Source organism: Alosa pseudoharengus, unplaced genomic scaffold (genome assembly GCF_046254945.1).
Source record: "Alosa pseudoharengus isolate Yale_2024_CS ecotype anadromous, Long Island Sound unplaced genomic scaffold, YU_APseudo_1.1 YU_APseudo_1.1_scf_4, whole genome shotgun sequence".
NCBI lineage: Eukaryota > Metazoa > Chordata > Actinopteri > Clupeiformes > Clupeidae > Alosa > Alosa pseudoharengus.
Window position 1 is genome coordinate 16,241,805 of NW_027468774.1, and position 26,441 is coordinate 16,268,245.

Here is a 26,441-nt window from a genome sequence, read left to right on the forward strand (position 1 = left end):
TGCTTGCATCAGGGTTCCCACTCCAAGTGTAATGTAAAACTCCATGACTTTTCCTTGACTTTCCCTGACAATGGCAAGTACATTTTAAACTGCTACAACAAAATTCCCTGATATTCCATGACTTTGCTCCCAAAATGATAAAATTCCCTAAATTCCATGATATTCCAGAAATTCCATGACCGTGGGAACCCTATTGCATGGTCCGGTTCGGTCAGTTACAGATACTCCCAAGGGGATTGAAGGATCTTTATCAAATTCTACATAGTTATTCAATACAGGGTCGTAGGGTTAAAGATCAAGCTCACAAGATTCTACATCTGATACATTGCACAATATCTCCCAAAAGGTTCAGTGATTGTTGTATGGCTTATTACTACAAATGCTACATGAACTGATTGGGTACTCAAGGGCATGGGGTATAAGGTCAAGGTCACATATAGTGCCTATATCTTTATTCTTTTGCTGTCTCCTTAAACTAATATAGCAACCCTATAATAATGGTGGCATACACTCTAGGCCAGTGGTTCTCAACCTTTTTTCAGTGATGTACCCCCTGTGAAATATTTTTTCAGCCAAGTACCCCCTAACCGAATTACCGCTACGCTTTAACCACGACTCCATCGTTTGAGTTTTGACAGTGATTGACAGGTGATGGCGGGTGGCATGTGACAGGTTGGGTCGAACCATCCTGGTATGGGGGGGGCTCTGGGTTTTTAGGATAATGAAATTGAATAGCCTACTGAAAACTTACAATATATTTTCCTGAAATATTTATTAAATAATTGTTTTTAAAGTATTTTTACATACATTCTTCTACTTTTTAAATATATTTTAAAATCGCACGTACCCCCTGGAGTGCCTTCACGCACCCCCAGGGGTACGCGTACCCCCATTTGAGAACCACTGCCTAGGCTACACATTCAATCATTTGTTTCACTGAAGATGTAAATATTCTATATTTAGATAATGTTTCTATACCTGGATGTGGCTGCAGTCATCCAAGCCACTTCCAAGCATGAGTCAGATAATTTTAAAGAAGAATCTATGTCCGGCACAAAATGTCCTTACTTCTTAGCGGAGAAAACCCTCTCTGGTCACTCATTCACTACTAATGTTCTCAGTATTTCAATAAATCTACCACATTAAACCATTGTGGCATGCATCAATTAATCGACAAATGCTACAGCATGTATGATAGGCTAACTAACAAATACTGAATTTGATTCAATTTCAGCATTTATCTATCTATCTATGCACCACATATCTAGCCTACAGTTTTAGACAAAAAGTGATTGAATCTTGCTATTTGTTTTGCATGCTGTTATTTAATTATGACAACAATTGTCATGCCATAGACACTGAGAGGCGTCAGGGTCAGTGCCATTTTCAACCTAACAACATCAAAGCCCGTTTACGCCAGTTACATTTATCTGACATTATTCAGTCTACATGTACCATCCTCTTCTGTGATAGGCCATGTCTTTCGGTTCTTCCAGGGCCACGCAATTTCCTACTTCCTGGTTAAAGATGGCGGATGAGAATGAGACAGCACCGAAGACGGAGAACGAAGTAGGAATAGAAGAAGACCATGGACATTGCAGTGACTGCGAAAATGAAGAACATCACTTTGATGATGGGTGAGTTTGCATTCATTTTTGCTGTTAAGTTGAAAATGTGACAATCTCATGTCTCAAACTCTTGTAGGGATTCATTCAGCTAGGCAGGTCTGGGGGAAACCAGAGACGGTAAACCTAATTCCAAGGAAGCAAGCCCCCCCCCCCCTCCCTTTGTGAATATTGGTCAAACGATGATATTGAAGGTTGAATTTACGCATAGATTGGCTTATACAGGCGTCAGTTCTCCAAGGAGGTGGGACATGGACTTGTCTGTCGTTGTCCCCTGTGGACTAAAAGGTGGTAACGTTAGAAATGTGGAAATTTGTGATGCAATGGTCACCCATCTGCAAGGAACAGTGAAATAAAAGAAAAAACAACGCTTTATGCTGGTTGCGATGGCATAATGTACGTTTAATTTCAATATGGTTGATATTCCCTGCCACGCGACGTAGAAATCGAAAGCAGTTCATTTGCCTCAAGGCGTAGGAAGCTAACGTTTGCTAGCTAGCTAACTTCACTAATGCCCCCGTAAAGGGCTAGAATCTAGCGTGATGGCTAACTTCGTTAGCCAGCCATGTGATGTTAACATTATAGCACATCTTGTGGAATTAATGCTAACAAAGATTATTTTCTAGTAAGCGGCTTTACCGTAGTAAGACTGACCGTGTCTTTCTTATGATGAAACGCCCCTTGCGTAGCCAAATTACGTTTTAACCAGTAACTGTTACCCTCTGCTAAAAACTATCTTCGGAGCATTGAGTCAGATTTATTCAGCCGGTTGCCTCCGTGGATTCAGCCATAGGATTCCGTTCATCATAGGCTCCGGCGTCTATGAAACCTCTAGCTTCTATGGTTGTCTGTAACGTAACGTTACCGTTAGCGATTTAGGCACGGTTGGCTCCTGCGCTAGGAAACCCAGCCGTCATTGCAATGCCACCTCATAAGAGTTTCAGTAGAAAACAAACATAAATGAAGTGCGTCCGTGTCTCTTGCAGAACATAATAACGTTGTTTATATGCATATTGCCGTTGGCTAACGTTCACGTTTGATAACATAGACTTCGCTTCTTGTTTGAAAAGCAAAGCGAGCCGTTTAACTTACCATTAACGTTACCGAGTGGTGGTCATAAATTAGCGTTAAGTTGACGTAACGATACACTCAGTGGTATCTAAATTATTAGGCAAAGCTTTGCCAGTTATGTTAGTGAAGATAGTCAAGGTCATGTACGGCCTATTCGTTTTAACACTAACGTTAACGTCAGTTAATGTTAAAAACATGTGTGCTATTTGAACTGTGAGATTAAATCCGCCCGTTTGTAGCAAGGCACTTTCCCCCCAATTATGTTAACTCTGTTCCCCTTAACGTTACCCGGTATGTGGCTGAATACTACTGAAGTGTAAAGCCAAGCAGATAGATCTAGTTCTAACTTTAACTTGGCTAGGTTACGCCAGTTAGCTCGCTAGCAGCATTCGGTGCTAACGGTGCTTAGCTAGCTGTGTCAGTGTCTCCCATAAGCCACGAATTACATCATTACGTGTTTTTTGAGTGATTCGTAGTACATAATGTTGCCAACATTTATCATTCTAACAAATCTATTGGCATGTATTTAGATCAGACAGATCTATGGCTAATTTACACTTTCCCTTCATGAGACCTAACGTTAGCTTATTAACGTTATAGTCTTTATTTTACAGTCTGTCTCTTGCCCTGCCCAAATTCGCTGTCCCTAACGTAGGCTACTCTTAGATATGTCCGTGTGTTTTAGATTAGAAGATAAGTTAAGACCTCTATGCATTTTTGCTGTTGTCGTTATTTAACTTACTGGACTGACCATAACTGTAGGCCTAGTTACCATCAGTGTGACAGCAGTTCAATACAATCAAGCATATACGTTTCCTAGGATTATCTATGGATCATGCCCAACCAAGTATTTGTGGAAGGCTATGGAACAACTAACGTTATAGATGGCGAGCTGTTTTGTTATTGTTACCCATTGTGTTACACTAAAGTCAGTGTCCCCCTAGACCCCCGAGTCATGTGATCCACCATACTGGTGTAACCAGTGTACTGGTTGCCCGAGCCTCATTCCTCACTCCCCCCACGGACACTAATAGGATTAGCCCGCTCTCTTCAGTAAGTACGTTCTTCTATCAATGCCATCCATATCTTGGCGAAAACCCCCTGAGTCATAATATTCCAGAGACTTTAGCTGTCCTTGTGTAGGTTATTACTGGATTTGTTTTGTGGTTAGGACCTGTAGGCCTACAACACCCATGCCTGTTCCACACTGTTCCATCCTTTATGCTCTTTTGTATGCTCTCTCTTTCCACTCACACTTTGCCAGATTGTGTCTTAAAAGAGTTTGCTTTATATACCTGTACTTTCCTCTTTTGCATCTTTCTATAGGCGTAACCATGATTGAATGTCCAGTAGCAACTACTTTTTTATGTTATAGTCTGTCACAACTTCTGTCTAAATAGGAATTGCCGATACTGTTGCTCTTGTGGTTTTTCATTTATATTGTGCGTTTGCTGGTGTGTAACTTGATAGCCTTAATTATGTCACCATGTCCAACAAAAGGTCATATTTTTCTTATTAAAAAGTTGCTGAGTAAAGTAACTGACCTTAGGCTGCATGACCTGAAAGCTCTCTTTTACATGGCATCAGTCAAAATGACCCATAGTTGGTTTGTTATAACCAGTATTTATGATTTACAGATGAGGAGACTTTAGTTAAATCTACCTGATATTGTAAATATGCTCTTTTAAATATGCACATTCATTTTGTCTGTTGCACCATTTCTAGGTAAGTCTGTCATAAAACAATTAGACTATGGATGGATTTCCGTACATTGATATATAGTATATATACATACTCTGATTAAGACTAGTCCTTTACTAAAAGCTCTTTTTCTTTAGAGATCTTCATTGAAGTTCTGTTTTAGTCTAGGAGAGGGCTTAATCCATGTACGGGAAACAGAACACCTAGACTAGAGGTTTCCCAATTAAAGTGTAGCTCCAGTGAAAATGGACCCCAGGGTCTTTTTTTCTACCGTGGAGACAATACTTTTCGTTGATCAACCACTACAGAGCTTTTCCCGGTATACGCTATAGCCCCATATCGCAAACTGTGGATTAGCTAAGGGCGGTGAGCTAAACGCTTCCCAAATAGCATTTTTTAACCAGTAATATTGTTCAAAACAGCACAAAACCTCGTCAGTAGCTTGCTCAGGGTCCCAACACATAAAACGAAGCATCAACAACGTAGTTAGCGAACCCGGAGTTTATTACAGAAGACAGTTACCAACTGTTACCAACTGTCCCCCTACCAGCACCTCCAACCCCAGCATGAATAATAGATTAACCAAGCGTGACCGTACAAAGAATCCCTGCGATAACTGGGTTGGAGGAGCTGGTAATGTAAAGAAGGATCCCCAGTTCTAGTCACAGTGTGGATGTCACATCTACTTGTGTAAGTCTTATGTTGCATACTGAAGTGGAAGCCGAGATACCTAATGGGCGTTGGGAGTAGATCCAATAGCAAAAGGAGAACCCCAATTTGTATTGCAATGCTCGCCACATGTCCTACAGTGTCAAGCTTAATAATTTATTTATTTTGTTTAGTTCACCACTTCATTTGTTTTCCAGCGAACATTCTGGTACTTCAAAGTGTGAAATGTCATTGTGATGCCTTATGCATTTGCTGAGGTAAAATGGTGCCTCTAAAGAGATGTAGGACTTACTAGTGAAAGCCAGTTGTGAAATTGTGGGAGATTTGACGAGTATATTGTCAGGCTGCAGCTCGCATTATATACACTATATTCAGACAGATAATTCACATACATTCTTGACCTCACACTTGCACAAGTATTCTCATTTTCATTGAAAATGAAACGTCAAGTGTCTACCAGTGCCTCCTGCATTCACCAAGTAGCCTGTTTTGCTAGTGTACTTTTTTTCTGTGGCTTTATTCTATGTTTCTATGGTACTGTGTCTGGTCATTAATCAGGCTTTGTGCTTGATAAGAAGTGCTTGGATTCAACACAATTGCATACAGTATTTATTGTATGCTATTGTTCACTGGCAGTGGCCAGATTATTCAGTAGTTGTGATGTCAGAGTCGTCATGACACAATATGTCAGGAACATTTTGGGTTAAAAGAAGAAGTGAGCCACAGTAGTGGGATGTCCACTGTAAATGTGTGGTTTTGCACTCCAGGGAGAAAGGGGACAGTGGAGCCAAGAAGAAGAAAAAGAAACAGAGGAAGAAGAAGGACAAGTCTGGAGCCAAGGAAGTTGTGCAGGACCCCCTGGCGAAGGTGCCTCTTTCAATCTTGTCACATTCTTTTTAACTCATTGAGCTGCACGTTTGTCCTGGTGCGATCTTAATACTGAATACAGACAGCTTTATTGAGCTGTAATGTTACACTCTCTTGCTTATTTCTGGTACTGGCTTGTCCATGTGTGTATTGAGTTGCACTCTTTTAAGGCCATATTCTACATCAATGCCTAGAGAGTGACTGTAGGGTGTACTTTGGCTCATACTGATCAGGGCTGTGTGTCCATCTACAATGAAACCTGTGCTACAACTGTCAAGGTCAAGACTGACCTTTTGAACATTCTTCATTCTTCATTGTTATCCTTGGGTGTTGACATAATGTTTAAATCATGTCATTCTAATGTTCACATCCAGCTGAAAAAAAATTGCATTAAAAATTGCATTTTCCTCCTCTCTTTGTCACTCTGAAGGTGAACTCGCTCCCCGCAGATAAACTGCAAGAGATACAGAAAGCCATCGAGCTCTTTTCCGTAGGCCAAGGTCCTGCCAAAACTATGGAGGAGGCAAGTCGTCGAAGCTACCAGTTTTGGGACACGCAGCCTGTCCCCAAGCTAGGTAGGCAGGCAGGCTTTTCCTCCTTGTCCATCTAAAGTCATGAACGATTGACACTTTGGCAATGTTCACTGTACTCATCCTAAATCCAACCCTTTTTCTTTCGGTTGATGTTGTTTGTTCTTCATTTTAGGGGAGGTGGTGACGTCGCATGGCTCCATCGAGCCAGACAAGGACCAGATTCGAGAGGAGCCTTACAGCCTTCCTCAAGGCTTCAGCTGGGATGCTCTAGATCTGGGAAACCCTGCTGTGGTGAGACACCCCAGGAACCCTTACCCTCCCAATCTCTGATCCATCTCCTTAGCATAGCAAGCCAGAATACTTTGTCAGTTAGCTTCACAGTCTCCACTCTCCAGCAGCATTTCTTACATCCAGTAACTATATGCATGTGACAATAAACTTCCTTGTATCCTTGTGTTGGTGTCCTCCTTGTTGCGTTTCTCAGTTGAAGGAGCTCTACACCCTTTTGAATGAGAACTACGTTGAGGATGATGACAACATGTTCCGCTTTGACTACTCCCCTGACTTCCTGCTCTGGTAAGTTAAAGATTTAAGAGAGATTTGTCAATAAGAAAATAAAATGAATAATACTGACCATAACTACAGAGTTGGTGGGACTGTACTCTTCATTTATGAACTGTGTTTTCCCATGTTTCTGTCACATCTTTACCACTCCTCCTCGCATCACCTGTGCGGTCCCAGGGCTCTCCGACCGCCAGGTTGGCTGCCCCAGTGGCATTGTGGAGTGAGGGTGGACTCGAACCAGAAGCTTGTGGGCTTCATCAGTGCCATCCCAGCCAATATCCGCATCTATGAGAAGTGAGCATGCATGAACACATGCACATACATACACACACATACATACATACATTGTTTATTTCATTATTGAGTGACATCTTAAATTGTTCCCTTTTAAATTGAAGTATTATACTGTTTTGTGTATGTCGCTTTGTACAAAAGCGCCTGCCAAATCCCATATCCATAACCATAACATACACAGCTCAGAAAAATGAAGCATCCACCCACTAATGTTTTCTCTGATCTTTATGGTTTCTTTGTGCCTTCTGTGTTGTGTTGTTGCACTAACTTAACGTCTGTACGGTTTCTGCCGCTCCCAGTGAGAAGAAGATGGTGGAGATCAACTTCCTCTGTGTCCACAAGAAGTTGCGTGCCAAGCGTGTGGCCCCTGTGCTGATCCGTGAGATCACCAGAAGGGTCAACCAGCAGGGCATGTTTCAGGCTGTCTACACCGCAGGGGTGGTTCTACCCAAACCTGTAGGAACTTGCAGGTAAGAAACACACACACACACACACACACACACACACACACACACACACACACACACACACACACACACACACACACACACACAGGTGCACAGAATGATTTGAATTTAGTGACTTGACACTTCTAAGTACACCAAGGTCAAGGTAGCCCTTATTATAATACATTATCCCCGGTGGGCCATTTGAACTCACTGAACAGGATTTTAGAAATGTTCTTCTACTGTTAGTAGTGCAAAGAGTGTGCCTATGGTAGAATAGACTGCCATGAACTAGAGCTACACATATGGCATTATTAAAAGGTGAACTAGAGCTACGCATAGGGCATTTAAAGGTAATCTCCATGTGGATCACTGTCTGATCTCATTTCCCCACTGTAGCAACACATAAATAATTTCATATTTTAGGGTTCTAGAGTGCGACTAACATTTTCAAGGGTGCGACTAAAGTGTTTCCTGGGTTGCACTGGTGCACCTAACGTCATAATTGTGAGCGCCTAGACTTTCCTTGCATCTGCTGTCTCGCCACAAACTAAGTGTTTGTTGTCTTTTGACCAGTGTTGCACAGTGCACCAATACTACAAAAGTATCGCAATACCCTGAAATGGAAACGTAATTTTTATTAGTATCGATATACTTTTAAGAATGACAGTCGGTGCTTTTCGTAGCCTATGTGTCTTTTCTCCTGACACACACACGCAGCTTTTAACCTGCAGCAAAGATTATAAATGGCGGAGCTTTGCCTGCAGTTGTCATGTGGTAAACTAGCAGCCATGTCTCGCTGCTTAAGTGATGCTGTGGCCTCTTGTCAACAAATAATAGTAGGCTAATGTTGAATTGCTTGACTTGAACCTCTCAAGTTTGTGTTGCTTACCTACCTTAGGCTATGGAATTGAGTTCATTTGGGCCTTCTGTTTGGTTTAATGACATTTCCGAAATAAGCTACACAACCTATTGGCAAACAAAGTTTTACATCTTGAGAGAGTTCCTTCTAGGTAACTATCCCGTTAGCTCACGCATCATGTCTTGTAGTTCTCACCAAAATCATACAAATTGAAGGGATATTCCACCATTTGGGGAATTACACTCATTTTTCACCTCCCCTTGAGTTAAAAAATTGATTTTTACCTTTCTCCAGTTCATCCAGATGTTCTCTGAGTGGCGATACCGCTTTTAGCTCAAGCCTAGTGTATGTACTATAAATTATTAACAAAATATATGAAGTATATGAATTCCAAAATATGAAATAGAAAATATGACAAGCCATCATTTTCCATGTGTGTGGAGGGTCGACCAGAGACTACAGTGGGCAGTGCTTCGACTTGGCCAGCTTCACTCGCGGTCCGCGCGTGGGATCACGCGACTTTAATTTGTATTTTCCCAGTGAGACGCTGCAACAACCCAAACAACCGGTAGATGGCTCAAGTGAGTAGGGTGTCTCGTAAAAAGAAATGGAGCCTGGAAAACCCTACACAGACTTCACTACAGACTTTAGCAGACTGGTTTAGAAATAATTTAATAGCCAGAAATATGCCTGCCCTGCCCTAATAAAGAAATATTTAGTTAACTGCGAGTGAATCCCGTTTGCAGCCTGTTTGCAGCCGTAGAAGAAACGCAGGACAAATTAAACATTCTGGTTTTCTCCGAGTGCAACGATGATAGACAGACATCATTTGGACAAAATATAGAGCATATTAACCTCCGTTGCTCAGCCAAATGCCTTCCTGTTACGTCCTGTTATCACGGAGTTACAGGCGATAAACGATTTTTTAAGGTCACAAGTTTACTTAATTAGCGGTTTATTTTTTTGATTATTAAAGAGTGTTTTTCATTTAAAGGTTTGACTTAGTGCTTATTCAGTAGAGCATTTTTTAGTGCTCTTCCCAATCCCAAACGTTCACATTGCATGTTTGTTTGTAATGGATGCAACCGCGAGATAGGCTACGCGTTTGACGGCAATGAGTTGTGAACGGACATGAACCAAGACATATAGGCTAGCCCAGCAGCAATCTAGGGACTGTTCGTTATTTATTGAAGGGGCCACCGGATGAATTTTGAGTGCTTCAGTCAAAAGTTGCATGACCCTCCCTTGCCTGCTAGAAATTGTTCAATGACCCTCCGACAGAATTGTTAAAAAAGACATGACTCTCCCCTTGCCAATTGTCGCATGTCTTCCGCCAGCGCTGCTTTGCGCCACAGCCACACACTGTGATAACGTTCTTAAATCAATATTTCGTGAGCTTGCATGCTACCAGTCCTTCCTTTTCAAATGTGTTGCGCCTGTTTGCACAATTTCACAAATAATCATATGTGATTAATAATATGACAAATAATCCCTGTGCATGGGGACCGAAACAATGCATGCCAACTTTTTCCGTGTTTATCACGTATTTTAACTTTCCCCCGCTGTCGCTACCCCTTGCCCTTCCAACGAAACAGATGTCTTCAAATCATCGTTTTCCTTGCTTGAATGTCATAAACATACAACTTTATGCAGCAGAATTACGCATAGGCTACTTGGAACATAACACATTTGACAAAGGACAGATGTATCGTAACACCCCCAATTATCACCACTTTTGTTCAGAAATTCTAAAACAACCATGTTTTTTAACACTTCAAAATAACATTTGCTAAATTAACCTTACATTTTTCAGTGGCCATAGGTGTGTAGATTTGAACAAAATCTGGTTTGGTTCTTAACGGCACATGGACGGTTAGACCTAGAATTCTTGTCGTGAAATTAAAATTCCACTGGAGCTCCAAGCGGTTGTGTACACGCAGCCTTACAACACTGTTTACAGCTCTTTGAGTCACGGTAAAATGTCATTTTTGGTACATAGCTAATTTAGATACACCTATGGTGTGGGTGGTTGCGTCTCTTTAGGAGTCCGCTGTCTTGGTTTGTATAGAAATGGATATAAGTGACACATACACGCAAGACGGTGGAAATACGGGACCGACGGTAATAGGGGGAGTTCCGATATGTTGCTAGTGACAAAATATTAACTTTCAGTGTTTTACGATGTCTTTGTCATGAGGAAGTGTTTTTCCCCATGCATTTATTCTAGGCTACTGTCAGTGACTGCCGTGAGAGAAGCGGGTTCTGTGTTTTGTTCATGTCAGTGACTGACGCGAGAGGGTCTGTGTTGTGTTGCATTGCGTTGCGTTAATTTATTTTCATTGGGCATACCGTGCCGTGCCGTCCACGGCTCTTCAGTTCTGACAAAGCCAACATTTTTTTGAAACTCTAAGCGCTTTCAGATATAACCTCCGGAGTATATGAGGAGGTTTGTCAAACGGAGGTCCTACCCTTCGGATGATTCAGATATGATGCTAAACTGCGGACCTAATACTGACCTTACACGGACGTATGTGTGAACGACATACACGCACATTACAGAATCTCCGTGTGGTTGTCGAGTGAGGGGTGGGGGCTTGTAGAGTTCACAAGATGCTGAGACATGACGCAGATTATATGCGGCCGCTGCCTGTCACAGCTGCTTCTTGTTTACAAAATATAGCCTATCATTATGTAGGCTAAAGAAGAAGAAATCTATTGTGCAAAGGCTAATACTTGAAGTAGGCTAGTCACGTAAGTGGGCACTTGAAATTGACCTAGCCTACAGTATTTGTATGTGTGCTTCAAATAAACACATTTATCTGTTTTCAACGTTATGTACCAGAATTAGCTAGGCTATAGAACCCCAAATCTGGTTTGCGTTGGAGAGAGAGAGCATGCACAAACTTTATGGTAGGCTACCAGCCAATTCAGTAGGCTAACTCAAGACTTCAAGATCATACAACGTTTTTAAGCAACAAACAAAATACTAACATTAATAACAGTGAAGTTGTTCGTTTTTTCATGGTTTATTTTTTCCAAAAGCATCCTCTCCCCATGTGTAGCATTTACGTAAGGAGCTTGGAACAAAGTTGGGTTTTCTTCGTTTTCATTTTCTCTAGGCATATGCTCAGCAAATATCAGCGAGCTCAGCAGGTCATGAAGGCTATCAATGAACAGAAAACCGTGTTGGCTAACAATTTATTAAATACTCCTGTTATTGTCGTCAACGACGTCGCTATAGGCTACTGCCTTTTCAGCGCCTTCTGCTTATGATGATTCAGTCTTCTGAATTCGTTTCTCCTTGCCATGCAGTTGTAGCCTAACGTGTCTCTAACGTTCCCTTCAGGTGTTCTATCAAAATGTTGTATGCCCTCAGGAGCTCCGTGATGTCTGCATCTTTCCAGGTTGGAGATTTTCTAGACAGCACTATGCCACTCCATCATAACACTGGCATTTAAGTCAGATCTAACCACATGGACGCATGAAAGAAACGTCACCAACACGCCCTCTCACTAGGTGTGATTTTAACCGAATGTTCTACTCCTCGTTCAGACACTAGGTCGGGGGTAGTATAAACACCGGGTGAATTCGGACTTCCATATGACCGGTTATGTCGTTCAGATATACGGCCCCACCGTTTAACATCGGCAGAACCTCCGGTCTTACACGTATGTCTGAAAGCGCTTAATGAGTGCAGGAAGCGCGTTTGTATGGTTATATTGCTTGACGGGGGGATCCCAAGCAGCTTTCAGCCATAAGGCTACTTTGAGAACATTTCAATTCACCCGACACTAATATTCAAAATGTTGAAAACTATTTCGGCATAGCCTATAAAGCAGTTTAATTAAATGGAATGTTAGTTGTAAACAAACGAGCTACTTGGTGAGGCTTGGCCTCACAGATGCGCTCGTGCCTTAGATCAGGGGTCCCCAACCTTTTACGTACCATGGACTGGTTCGATTCCCTTTTTTTTTTTCACGGACCGTGGGGGGGGGGGGTTGGGGGTTCGGGGGTTCCATGTTCCATATGTGTTGTGCATGCATTACTTGAAAGAACTAGCTCCAGTTATGTATGAACAGTGAAGGTAACGAACTCTTAAAAACGTGAACTTGAAGAAGTGAAAATTTAACAATATGAACTATGAAAATTGAACAACTTGAAGCTACATCTATCAAGTGTGAACATGCTTTAACAAAATATGGGAACAAAACATGGGAACTAAACGTGCATTATGAATATAATCAGTGGGAGCCCTGTGCTTGTTTCCCTGCAACAAGACAGTGACACCCTCAGTGTGTTTGAAATGTCCAGTCGATTGCGCAATTTGGTTTTAGTTGCAGTCATTGCAGAAAACCCGGCCTCGCATAGATACGTGGTGGGAAATGGTAGCAACGTTTCCAGCGCTTTTACGGCTATCTCGGGATATTCTGCTTTGGTTTTGATCCAAAAACCCGCCAGAGAGGTTTCCTCATACACACTCTTAAGACCACCGTCATTTGCAATTTCGATCAACTGCTCTTCCTCCTGCGCTGACATGTTAGGACTATTCGGGATATTGACAAATGGGTTGCGGACCCACTCATTGGTTTGCCGTGGATCTTTGGAGGATGGGAAGTAGCCTTACGCTCACTCATTTGAAAGCGCAACAAGGTAATCGCGCACCAGCTGCAAGAGAAAGGGCCCTGCCTCAGTCTCTCCCCAAACCCCCACTAGGCTACTGTTTGGAACATATCAAATACACCCCGTCCCCATTCGCCCCCACAAATCAAGCTTGGCTTTAAATGCAGCGACTTTATCTGCCAGTTTAAAGACAGTCGTCATTCTCCCCTGGAGTGACAGGTTGAGGTCATTAAGCAACCCGAATATGCCACATAGGTAAGCGAGTTTTGACACCCAGTCCTCATCACTAAAATGTGCAGCTAACGGTGACTTTTTTTCTGTAAGAAATCTCTGCAGCGGCTCTCGCAACTTAAACACCCTGGCCAGTGTCTGCTAAAAATGCTTGTTTTTTGATGCTCATTCTAGCAGTTTAGCTAACTTCGTGTGACACTACCGTTTGCCAAGAACTGATCAAGTGAAGTGAGCTGACCTGAGGCTGCGCAGCGCTGAAGGCAATACTATGTAAAGTGTTGAAGGCGGGACAGACGTAAGAAAATAGACCTTGCAAAATGCAAACATGTGTGCAATCAAACAACTGCGTATAGGCCTATGCCATGTAAAAACGTGACATTATTGCGAATTAAATTGAGTTTAGTTTGCATGCATTTTTTTAAAACTCATGTCGTAGGCTACGGCCCGGTTAGGAATGTACCAGCCGCGGCCCGGTGTTTGGGGACCGCTGCCTTAGATGGCAGGAAAAATCTTCAGCCTATTAACTGACCACCCGATTCACGTTGGCTGGGGGGGAAGGGGAGCCATCAGACATTTGTGACCAGTTAATTCGGCCCTGCCCCCAACAAATCACACCTTCCCACCTCTGACAGCTTAAAAGAACTCACAGACCTATTCACAAACCTGCGGCATTTTGCCGTGTTTTGAAATCCTAATGCAGCTTTCAATAGTGAGGAAGCAATTTTGCATTGTAGGCATAGCCTAACTAACATGCAATAACGCCACCAACAACAACCAAAACTAGGCTAATCATTGTCAAAATGTAAATTAAATGTAACATTATTGTGCATCAAATTAAAATGTTCTCTTTTGCAAACGTAGGCATAGTAACAGAATAATTTAATAATGTTACAAAGATAGCCTACTACATCAATCCGTATGTTTCATTAGGCTACTAGGCTAATTGTTTTGCCTTATTCTTGATTCATTTAGGCTAGGCCTTTTTATTCAGGGGCCATAGCCTATTCACAAAGAATTTTAAGGCTAAAAGTAGCTCCTAACTGGCGAATTTAGGAAATAATGGGCGTGTCACTCCTAACTTTAGGACTCCTATTTTTTTCGACAAAAAGTAATTCACGAAGCATTTTAGACCTAAAAGTAGCACCTAAAAGTCTGGGACAGCTTAAAAGAAGTCGAGAGGACTCCTAACTCACTAAGACCTATTCATAAACAGCTTTTTGTGGCATTTTATGCTGCGATGTTTTGAAATGCGCTATGCGGCAACAGGAGCTTCCAATCACGAGGGAACAATTTTGCATTCATAAAAGGAATGCAATAACGCCACCAACAACAACCAAAACTACTCATTGTTAACATGTAAATTAAATGTAACATTTCATTGTGAATCAAATTAAAATGTTCTCTTTGCAAATGTAGCCTAGGCATACGGTGACAGATTAATTTAATAATGTTGCAAAGGTACTGCATCAATCCATAGGCCTATGTTTCATTAGGCTACTAGGCTATTTGTTTTGCCTTACTCTTTATTAATTTAGGCTAGGCCTTTTTATTCAGTTATTAATCATCTTCCGTCCTTCTCACTACTTGTGTAGCGCACGCATTCTCTGACCTGTCACCTGTCACTCATCATCGGAAGGGAGGTGTTTGGAATCATTCCCGCGTTACAATCGTCAGCCAATCAAGGTGGTCACTTCAGTCAAGCTCGTGCATGAGTAATGACGTCATCTATGGCAACGAAGACTCACTCCTAGTTTAGGAGTTGTCTGAAAGGCTTTGTGAATAACTTTTAAGAGAAAACTCCAAGCTAAAATCTTTTAGTGCGATTTAGGAGTAGCCTACTCCTAGTGGTAAGATAAAAGCCTTTGTGAATAGCCTACGGCCCCAGTTATTCATCATCTTCCGTCCTTGTGTAGCGCACGCATTCTGAGACCTGTCACCTGTCACTCATTATCGTAAGGGAGGTGTTTGGAATCATGCCCGCGTTACAATCATCAGCCAATCAAGGTGGTCACGCTTGCCCATTTACACAAATTAATGGTCGAATATTACTGATGATCATTGTTATTTAAGAACATGCAGTGTGCGTAGGGCACCAAAAACATCTTGCTCGTAAAAAAGCATCATACCGCACATTGTGGCGGTATGTTTTTTTTTTACATTGTGTTATTTACTGTAGGCTGCGCAAACCACAGGGCAAGCCTGCATTCGAGGCCTTCTGTTGAAGAATTTTATATAAAGCCTGCGCTAACAGTAAACCTCCTGCCCCTGATAGGAATACCACAGCTGTGGATATGTGTGGAATGTTCAAGTAATAACACAATCCAATGTGTGTCTCAATTGTCCCCCGCTGACCACCTCACACATTTCTCTAGATTTTGCAACGAATTTACATGACACAATGCCATAAAATATGCCAGTTTTAGGACACAGAATAATGTTTGTAATGATACCAGTTAGGCCTACGTTTAACAGTAACAAGTGTAATGAGCTATTCATTGTCGAAGGTGCATGGTCAAGTGAAATTCTTACTTTGGAAAACAAACATTTGCCGATATCATCGCCGATCATCAGAATATTGCTCTGGACTGCAGGTAACTTGTTAACCCAGTGGTTCTCAAACTTTTATTTAATTCCCCACTTTGATCAAGGGGCATGACTGATGATAGTGGAGATAACGTGTTATCCCGAGGCCTTTGCCAGTCAGCATCTCCGACGGTAGTCTACCCTATTAAAAATAGGCTATACGTTTTCGATGTCCCAAACGGAGAGACATAGGCTACTTTATTGTTTTTAACGATCTCTATGCTACTCACAAAAATGTAGGCATGGGGACATGATGAAGTAGGCTATCCAACTGTCGTGTGTTAAATTATTGTGATTACGAGCCAGTGGTTTTCAAACATGCGTGACTCGGACATCTAACTAAATGCAACAGGCTCATATCGTCCTCGCATTCGCAAAATGAGGACCAGTGTTTTGTCAAATTGCAAATAGCTATTCGTTTTAACGAATTTTATGATAGTAGCCTATACAAAAAGCATACTATCTTAATCTTGGAATATCGGGAGGGAAGTGGCGCGTCTGCAGTCAGCCAAATATGAATGTAATTCTGCGGCATAAAGCAGATGTATTTGTTTATTGTACAGAAAAATAAAAATGACATGTCAAGCAGTCAATTGACTACATTGCAGTCAAGAAGTAGGGCAAATTAAGACACTGTTTTGATTTGCGTAGTTGCATTGCCCCCAACACTGACAATAACATAGCAGATTTCAATTTTCGCTACCACCGTGTAGTCAAGCCTTAAGCCATACCCAAGTAGCCTTAATCGAGGTAATGTTTAATTATGCATGATTTATTTTGTTATTGAATTCGTAGGCTGGGATTCCTCTCGGTAACAATTATGTTTGGTAGCCTCCTGCTTTTTCAGAAGGGGCGGCAGTCAGGCTACTGACAGAGCGATGTACAGTGGCAGAGCGACGCACAGTGGCTGAAAGTGGTACTAAAGCTTCACGCAGCTTCACGCCTCGTAATGCGCGACTGAAGTGGCCATTTGAAAGCGATGCCCACTGTAGGAACGCCACTGATGTTATTGATCACCCAGTATTAAATATTACTGATGGCGTCAAGGTGGTGGGGGCCCGAAATTAAATCAATGCTGACATTCCTGGTCCATGCTCTGACCACAGCTCAGACACGGAATGTATATGGAGCGCGATAAAAAGGTGACCTTGAAATTGTGGCGTTAAAGGCGGCTCAATAAAACATTTGGGTCCACCTACATTTTGTGCTGGTGCACCCAAATAAAAAAGTTAGGCGCACCAGTGCAACCAATGTAAAAAGTTAATCTGGAGCCCTGTTTTTCCATACAGTGTATGTATTACTATAGTGTATGTATTACTATTATATTAAGAAAGGAATGATGATTTTCAGTTTGTGGCTTTAACATTGCTTAAAGAATGTGGGCATATGTGGCTCAGACAACCTTTGTAAGTAGTCTGAGGTATTGGGTATCGAATGCAGATTGAGTCCGTAGACATTTGGACATTGCTAATATCTAATCATTCTGGCCAAGTGTGCACACACACACACACACACACACACACACACACACACACACACACACACACCCACCCCCAAGGTGGACCTTCTCACACTCAGAGACATGAAGCAGCCTGCCTCAAATAGCTTTCTTCAGGAAACGTCCAGCGCACTGGGAATTAGGAGCAGACAGATGGGCCTTAGGTCCAAAAAATTGTTTAAAAGTGGAATGAAATTTGTTGAATGATGCTGGTTGTGCTGATGTGTAATAAAGCATCTGATTGTCTGCGTGTTTGTATGTAATTGTTAGGTACTGGCACCGATCTCTAAACCCCCGGAAGCTGATCGAAGTGAAGTTTTCGCACTTGAGCCGGAACATGACTATGCAACGCACCATGAAACTGTATCGTCTGCCAGACGTAAGCTCTGCTAATTACACCCTTTTATCTATTTTCTACACAGATTAGAAGGAAACAGAAAATATTCTGCTAGTTATATATAACAATGTATTATATTATTACTCTTGTTAGTATTAATGTTATATTATATGTGATATTTGAAAAGATTCTCTGAGAAGAACAGTGGTTCTTAACAGGGCTCTCTCTGTACCCTCTAACCCCAGGCTCCCAAGAACTCCGGTCTGCGCCCCATGACGAAAAAAGATGTCCCTGCAGTCCACCGGCTGCTGCTGGAATACCTGAGTCAGTTTCATCTGGCTCCTGTCATGAGCCCGGATGAGGTGGAGCACTGGCTACTGCCAAAAGAGAACATCATTGACACCTTCGTTGTGGAGGTAAACATTAGACCTTGGTGTACCTGTTAACCCTTGGTGATGTGTTTTTGTCTGTGTATATAAAAACACTTTGCCTTGTTAATGTCAGTTTCCCACCCAGAGGTTGGGCTGCTGTTGTTCTGAAAAGAAAAAAAAAAAAAACTTCTAGAGCTGCAGCTCTATATTTCAAAAGTGTGAATGAAAACAATAGCCTTCCCCTTTTCAGACTGGGTACAATATGAACAAATGCCAAAAGACCTAGTTCAAACAGCAAATGCAGACTGTGCAGAATTATTGAGAAATGGTCGCTTGTGCCCTGGGTTGATCCCTCTGAACTGCAAACGGCGTACTTCAGGTCCAGAAGTATTGACATGGAATGAAAACATGCATCTTTTAAGAATCTATGTCATTTAATAGTACAGTCTGTAAAAGGTTGTTGATATTATAAGCTCAACAGCCAATCAAAGAGCCAATCTCTCTTCTTTGCCCCCAAAGTGATGTGTTGATTGGCTGTAATAGTGTATTATCAGTGGTTTGAAAATAGATATTTATTTTGACGTGTCTACATACCTGCTGCTACAGGCTATAAACAATTTTGTTGCTAATGCAAACAGTCTAGTTTAAAACTCCTCCAATTAACGTAATTTTGTTCCCAAACGAAAGTTTGAGCTCATTATCATCCATAAATAGACAGGTTGTTTTAACTCCGGATCTTTTCTTTAAACTAATATTGGGCTCATGCAAAAACTGTGCTCTTGGTAGTTCTGTAGCGCTGATTTAAAGGTACAACATGCAAGATTTTCATGAGAATCCTGAAACATTACCTTGTCAATAGATATAGCTCTTTGGAGATCTTTTTTGCCTCTTCTTAATCCTTCACCTCCACAACAACAACATTTGCATTGTGTACAGGGGGGGATAAGTCACGAGACATTTGCTATTTACAATAGCAGAGTAACATATAAATACATGTCGCCAAAAATACCTAAACCTGCATAGTGTACCTTTAAGTAGACTCACTTGGCCATTGTTCTCCACTGTCTGTACCCTAGAACTCTGAGGGGAAGGTGACTGACTTCCTCAGCTTTTACACGTTGCCCTCCACCATCATGAACCATCCGGTACACAGGAGTCTGAAGGCTGCCTACTCCTTCTACAACGTGCACACCACCACAACTCTGCTTGACCTGATGGGAGATGCGCTCATTCTCGCCAAGTCGGTGAGTTCTCTAGATGTGTGTGTGTGTTTGTGTGTGTTTGTGTATGGGTGTGATAAAGGTGAGATATTACTTAGTAGTAGGGCTGGGATATAAGATTATTTTTTAAATTATTAATCTAGCGATTATTTTTTCGATGCATCGATTAATCTACGATGAATTATTTCAGTCCGATTCGATTTCGATTCGATTATCTCCTCATTAATTGACTAATAGCAACTTATACATGTTTATTTACATATCTCAATGAATTAAACATGAATTCTTTAACATTGCAATATATGTTTATTGCTCTTAAGATTCCAAAATCAAAGACTATACAAGTGCAAAGTAATGCATTCTTAGTCAGAAGTAGCATTCACTAAAGTTCAGTAGTGTATAGGTCTAATTGAGTGCCTGTCACTTTAAGACGTTCGAGGGAATCCTTGTAATTAACATTAACACAGTTAAAAGGCTGCTGATGTGTGGATGCAATTCATAACGTAGTTAGTTCAAAAAACGGTTCGTACTTCTCCTTGGGACAAGCACTTTTGAGTCTTGGAAAACACCTTTCCATTTACATCGGGATTTTGCAAACATTCAGAGTCAATAAAATGAGCTCTGCATGAGTAACGAAATACAAGCAGCTGTAAGTAAGCATGCTAAACTTGACATCCAAACGTTAGTACTGCTTGATTGCATACTGTAACTTAACTTAGTTTAGTCTCCTCAATGTACTATGTTGTGATAAGACCTTAGCATAGTTTACTGTAACTTTAATGCAGCAGTTTTGAACAAATTTGCGCAGCATGGTCACGATGCTAAGCGGATTTAATAGCAATTTAGCCCACTGTGTTCTATGCAGTGCTTCTATGTGGCAACAACAATCTTTCAACAATCGTGAATATTTTGTTAAATGCACATATTATGCAGATGAGGAGCAGCGGGCTCGTTACGAGAGAGAGCGGGCGGGGCGAGGAAAGGCTGCGTGAGTAAAAAGTGCAGCTCAATGAAATTATTTTATCTTATCTTTAATTTAAATAGTACAACATAGAACATCAATGTGTGCTGGCCGGTTTTGATTTTGTGGCGCCCAGCCACAGATTAATCAACGTATGGAAAACACTGAAGGTGTAAAATTTTAAATATTAAGCAGCACACGATATGCTTGACGAATCGACGCGCATATTTTGCGTCAACGTATTTTTTGCGTCGACGTCATCGATTACGTCGACGCGTTGTCCCAGCCCTACTTAGTAGCAATAATTCTGTTAGTGTGTGAATTTTTTGTATTCATGTCACCTTTAAATTTATTTACAGAAAGGGTTTGATGTCTTCAACGCACTGGATCTGATGGAGAATAAGACCTTCCTGGAGAAGCTGAAGTTTGGCATTGGAGATGGGAATCTGCAGTACTATCTGTACAATTGGAAGTGCCCCAGCATGGCCGCTGAGAAGGTGTGGTCTCCTCATCATCCATCTGTTAATGACAGGGATGTCTGTCTGTCTGACATTGTTAAATATATCGGTAAAAGATGCACACATTGGGTTTTGCCACTCTAGTCGCTGGCCACTCCCCCTCTCACACAGCACACTGAGCACAGCGCAGGACCAGAGACAGGGTATTCTATATTTGCACGTGACGTCATGAATTGTTCAGCAAAATAGCCTAGTGGACGGTAAAAAGACGAACCGGAGCATTGACAGCTCGGTGATTATAGTAAGATTTAACCTTAGTAATGCTCTTGCACGACTGCTGACTGCTGAAAATAACATCCATTGTTTGATCTAGATATATTTTGTTTTGTTTTATTTGTGTTTCGGGAGTATTTCAACCACGATTGCACTGTTATCTCGTCATGGTTGCTATAGACTCTTGACGGTTGCTATGGACTCTGAGGAGGATGGTAGACTTAGCAAGCAAGCACTTTGCAAAGTCTTTGTCAGTCTATGGCAATATCTGAATGTAAATGGATAATACAGTTCAAGTGTTCTTTAACTTAAGGCGAGACACTACAGGTGAATAGGGTAAAATTTTTAAATAATAGACATCACCATGAAACTTCCTCAGTTGATTACTTACACAAGTATGAACAAAAAATGTATTAAGTTTTTGAAATTCGAATGTCTAATTATGCAAATTAGGCATTATCTCATTAAATATGCGCAAATTTGCATATATTTTCGGTAGATAGATCTGAACATATGATAAAGCCAGGTACAAAATTATTTTTTCATTTTGTTTGCATACAAGATAAAAATAAAATTACAGAGGGATTTCAGGATATCTGCTTTCATTACCTAGGAAATCAGAATATACTTTCCATAGCCTTAAAAAATCGATTTTTGCCATATATTTTTGATTAAAATGTCACATAAATCAGGCCAGGAATGATTTATTAACAAATCCCTCTGTAAATATCTTCAGAACACTGCTAAGTGTATATCTGGAAAGTTTGGTGTACATAGGTGCTACATAGGCTGAGATGTTTCTACTGGAAAATGAGAAAAACTCAATTTGAGAAAACAGCCTTGGAACACAGCCAAGAGATTCCGTTCTCAGCCTAGACTCGCCTTTGAACTTTCGCGATTGGTTGCGGTTACAAAGGAAGTGTCCATATTTGGATAGCACACCGTCATGCAGGAAAAACAGAGCTTTCCAACGTTACTACACATGTTATGTTTTGTAGCACGGTCGCGGTAGAGCATGAAACGTTAGAAGACTAACTTTTGGTGAATTTAGGAGAAATATACAGGCGCGAGTAGACAAAATGTAATGAAATAAACACCTAAATGTGTAAATCGGGCTTTGTTGTTGTAGTAGTGTGAAAGAATACATGCTAAGGTAGCAAATTAGCCCAAAATCTCGAAATTGACCAGTGCATGAAAAAACGATGTTTTCACCTGCCGTGTCTCGCCTTAAGAGATGCAGGTAAGCTTACTTATTCGCTGGACCACGTACAAACTGACAAATTTAACATTAGCCCTAGGTGCTAGGATAAACATTAGCTAGGATAGCCAATAATAATGTAAATCAGGTTTCTCGGCCAAGTATACTTCCATATACAAGGAATTTGGTCTCTGCATTTATCCCATCTGTGAATTAGTGAACACACAGAGCACACCGTGAACACAGTGAGGTAAAGCACACACTAACCCGGAGCAGTAAGCTGCCTTGCTACAGCGGCACTTGGGAAGCAGTGAGGGGTTGGGTGCCTTGCTCAGGGAATCCTAGGAGGATTTTTTTTGTATGTTGGTCTTAAGGGGCCATGTCAACCCATACCATAACCATAACCACCTCATTTGATATTTAGCGCTACCTAATTAAAAATGAAAAAGCAAAAATGAGGTATTGTAATCACAGGTATCTCTGGCTGACATGGTCAAAACTGCACAAAATTGGAGGTGTAGGATCATTGACACCCTCTGAATGCATGCCAAGTTTCGTGGATTTCTTTTCATGGGGGGTCATACAATAAATGAATTTATGTGTAAATTTAGTGACTGTACACCAACTGGCCTGTAGATGACCGGACACAGTTTTCTGTGAATATTTGAGAACCGTTGGGCCTAGGATGACCAATTTTTTTTGTCACATCGTTGCAAATTTCATGTGATGATGCATCATTGCACAGAATGTTTTTTCTTATTCATAAAGTTATTCAATAGCCTTAACTCAAAGCTTTAGGCTTAGGCCTTTGTCATTTTGATCAGATACAAACAACGAGTGGCAGACCGAGTGTGATGTCATGTATAGGCTACCAGTGATTGTTTTTCAGTCACATCGTTGCAAATTTCATATGATGAGGAATCATTCCACAAAATGGTTTGTCTTCAAATTATTTAATAGGCTAAACACATAGCTTTAACTCAAAACAACTGTTAGGCTTATGTCATTTTGATCTGTAAAAATGTCACATGCAGCCATGCACATGTATCATAATAAAGTATCCATTATTGAATGCTGAAAAGCTGGAATTAGGTTAGGTTTAAGCAGGCCTACGGGCATGTAATTGGGCTACAGGTTTACTACAGGAATAGCATGCAGGAACAGGCACTAGTTAGGGTTGCACTGCAGTAGTTAAATGAATTTAGCAAAACATCTCTGTGGATTTCCAGACAAATAGCTTAGGACATGGTTATATCATGGTCCTAAAGTTGAGTCTTTTTCTTCTTTGATTAAAGGTTGGCTTGGTACTGCAGTGACCTCTCCCATCCTGGGCCTCCACCCCCTTACTGTGACATCCACAGTGACCACCAGAGCGACGCTACAGATGGACTTCCTGCTTTAGGAACGAGCAGCCACCACCGCCCACTTTTACTTTTTGAACTTTGACCCCAGAACCTGCACTACTGCCGCCAGGCAGACAGTTGAAAGCTGGGGAAGGCAGGGGTGTCTCCTCTTTCCTCTCTTTTCTTTCATTCTCTCCCTTTCTTTCTCTCTCAAATTCTTTCCTCGTCTTGGGACTTTTCTATTTCTCTCTCTCTTGCTATACGCATGGACCTGAAGCCATTGTAATTACCATCATTGGACTACGCTAACATCTTAAGTCTGTAACGATTGTAACACTCAGTGCACGCACACAAACACACTCACACTGTACACACACACACAAACACTGTTCAAGTCACCATCAACAGCCCATACACTTGGATCTGAACAGTCATGTAATTCTGACAAATGTTATGCTACACCTAATCTCTAACATGCATAAACACACAGAAAAGAAAACATCCTCCCTAAATAAAGGAAGATGCTTTTGCAAAAAAAAAGGATGGAAAGAAGAAAAACAAGGAAGTGTGAACTTATTGTAATTTTTCCTCCAAACAAGCATTAGAGGAAAACAATCAACAAAACAAAACAAAAAAACAGCGAAAAAGAAACAATAAGCACCAGAAATCAGATGAGAAAATAAGCATCCAAAGGGGACATGACAAGGGCTGCTGTCAGTGACCGCTTTATCTTCACCTCTGTCTCAGAGCGAGGCTTGAATCCTCCTCCCGCCCGCCCCTTTGCCTGAATCTCAGTGTTGCCATGGAGATAGTGTTGTTTAAAGTTTTTATTATTATTGCTTTTTTTGCAAATTGTGCCCAAGTAATGAAAGAGTGTGACAGGCAAGGACATTAGTGGACATGCTTTCCAGTTTGTGCGACTTCTCCCCCCCCCCCCCCCCCCACGCTGCCAGCTACTGTATGCCAAGCCCTGTGAATAGGAAATGCAAACGGCATCAATAAAACAGACTTGTTCAGTGAATGCAAATATGGCAAACAGTCTTAAGCTGGAGGCACTTGACCACTGTCCACGGAAGTGGGCGGGAAGAACTGTGGGAAGCGTTAGGAATATTTGGAATAGAGACTGCAGCTGATGAGTTTCAGATCGTTGGTGCTCTGGAGAATGGAATTCTCGTGTCAGGGATTCATTGGGGATGGAGGCGTGTATTAGGGTTGGGAGGGAAGAATTTAGCATTTGTTTTATAAACGGTATAGGGTTGGGTTGGGGGGAGAGAGGTCATTGGATAGAATGGTTAAAAACGGGTCCTGTGGTATAACACATGATGGAGAGACAAATGTGAAGATGCAGGTGATTCTTTTTTGTGCTAAATAAAGTTTAGAAATTGTGAGGGCTCTTGTTCATCCTTTCCTTCTCAAAAAACATTTGTGTTTTTTTTTTTTTATTAAAAACTGATTAACTTAAACTGCTAATTTATAATCTAACACCAACACATGCTATATTTAGCGGATTGCGTTCTGATAGATAAAGACATACAAATAGAAAGGTACTGAGTGGTATTTACTCATCAGTGAGCTTGATACTACCATAAAATATTGACAAAATGAATGAAGTACCATCACCTTTAAAATGTTCATGGTATGCATCTACCTCAATTATAACTCAGCAACTAATTTTGAGCCTAACTTTTTTTAGAATTCCTTGTGGTAGGCTGTGTCTCCTTGCTTGAGGAATGACCGGTCAAAGACCACAGTTAAGATACTGGGTTTGCTATTTGTCTCCTATGAATTGTTAGCAGAGATTAGTAAACAGGTTATATCAGTTAAATATACTATACTACTTGGAGCGTGTACTTACTACAGAAAAACTTTCAGACAACTTTGGGAAGTTAAGACAGAATAACACAGAAAACAGGCTTTTGTCATCCCCAAAGTTTTCAGGCCTTTTTCAGTTCCTACTCACAAATGCTGAAGGTTATTGACCCAGGTCAGTGTAGTGGGGTGTGCAGGCCTAGACTGCATGGCAGACAAACTTCCCTCTACTCTGTCATGAGTCAATGTGAACTGGTTAAGGCTTCGGGCTTGTAACCGAAGGGTTAACGGTTCAATCCCCGACCAGTAGGAAAAATGTGGGTGGGAAAAGTGGCAGTGAGCACTGCTCTCCTATGCCCACATCCACGGCTGAAGTGCCCTTGGGGGGCACCTAACCCCTCACCGCTCCCCGAGCGCCGCTGTAGCAGGCAGCTCACTGCTCCGGGTTAGTGTGTGCTTCACCTCACTGTGTGTTCACTGTGTGCTGTGTGTGTTTCACTAATTCACGGATTGGGATAAATGCAGAGACCAAATTTCCCTCACGGGATCAAAAAGTATATATACTTATACTTATACTTAATATATGACCACCATACACCAAATGTGTCCGCAAGTAAATGCTGAATAGATTGTTTGTTGTTGACGCAAACATTATTTATAATCTTATACACTGACTCCTAATGCTGATGAGTGGACAATCTCATTATGTTCACACAAACATACAGTGTGGTCTGGCTTGTGTTGCTAATGGGTCTCCTTGGTGGTTAACGTTAGATGGGGGTTTATGTGTCCATGCCCTAATTGTTGTCTAGCAGCTGTTTTCTCTTTAGAAAAACATATAAATACATCAACTTGCTAAGCAGACTGGTGAAGCACATTTTAAGTGCTCTAGGACAGTTTCTTTCAG

General features: G+C 41.4%; 1 protein-coding gene across 1 annotated transcript; it reads left to right on the forward strand.

The window, feature by feature from the left end:
* The first annotated feature begins 1,501 nt into the window (after positions 1-1,501).
* nmt1a (N-myristoyltransferase 1a) lies at positions 1,502-25,113 on the forward strand. The gene is made up of 12 exons (XM_076265028.1): positions 1,502-1,637; positions 5,834-5,933; positions 6,364-6,508; positions 6,639-6,757; positions 6,951-7,042; positions 7,208-7,324; positions 7,624-7,794; positions 17,835-17,943; positions 18,147-18,317; positions 19,349-19,516; positions 20,813-20,950; positions 23,678-25,113. The coding sequence occupies exons 1-12, from the start codon at positions 1,528-1,530 to the stop codon at positions 23,696-23,698; spliced, it is 1,461 nt and encodes a 486-aa protein (XP_076121143.1). The 5' UTR covers positions 1,502-1,527; the 3' UTR covers positions 23,699-25,113.
* The last annotated feature ends 1,328 nt before the right edge of the window (positions 25,114-26,441 follow it).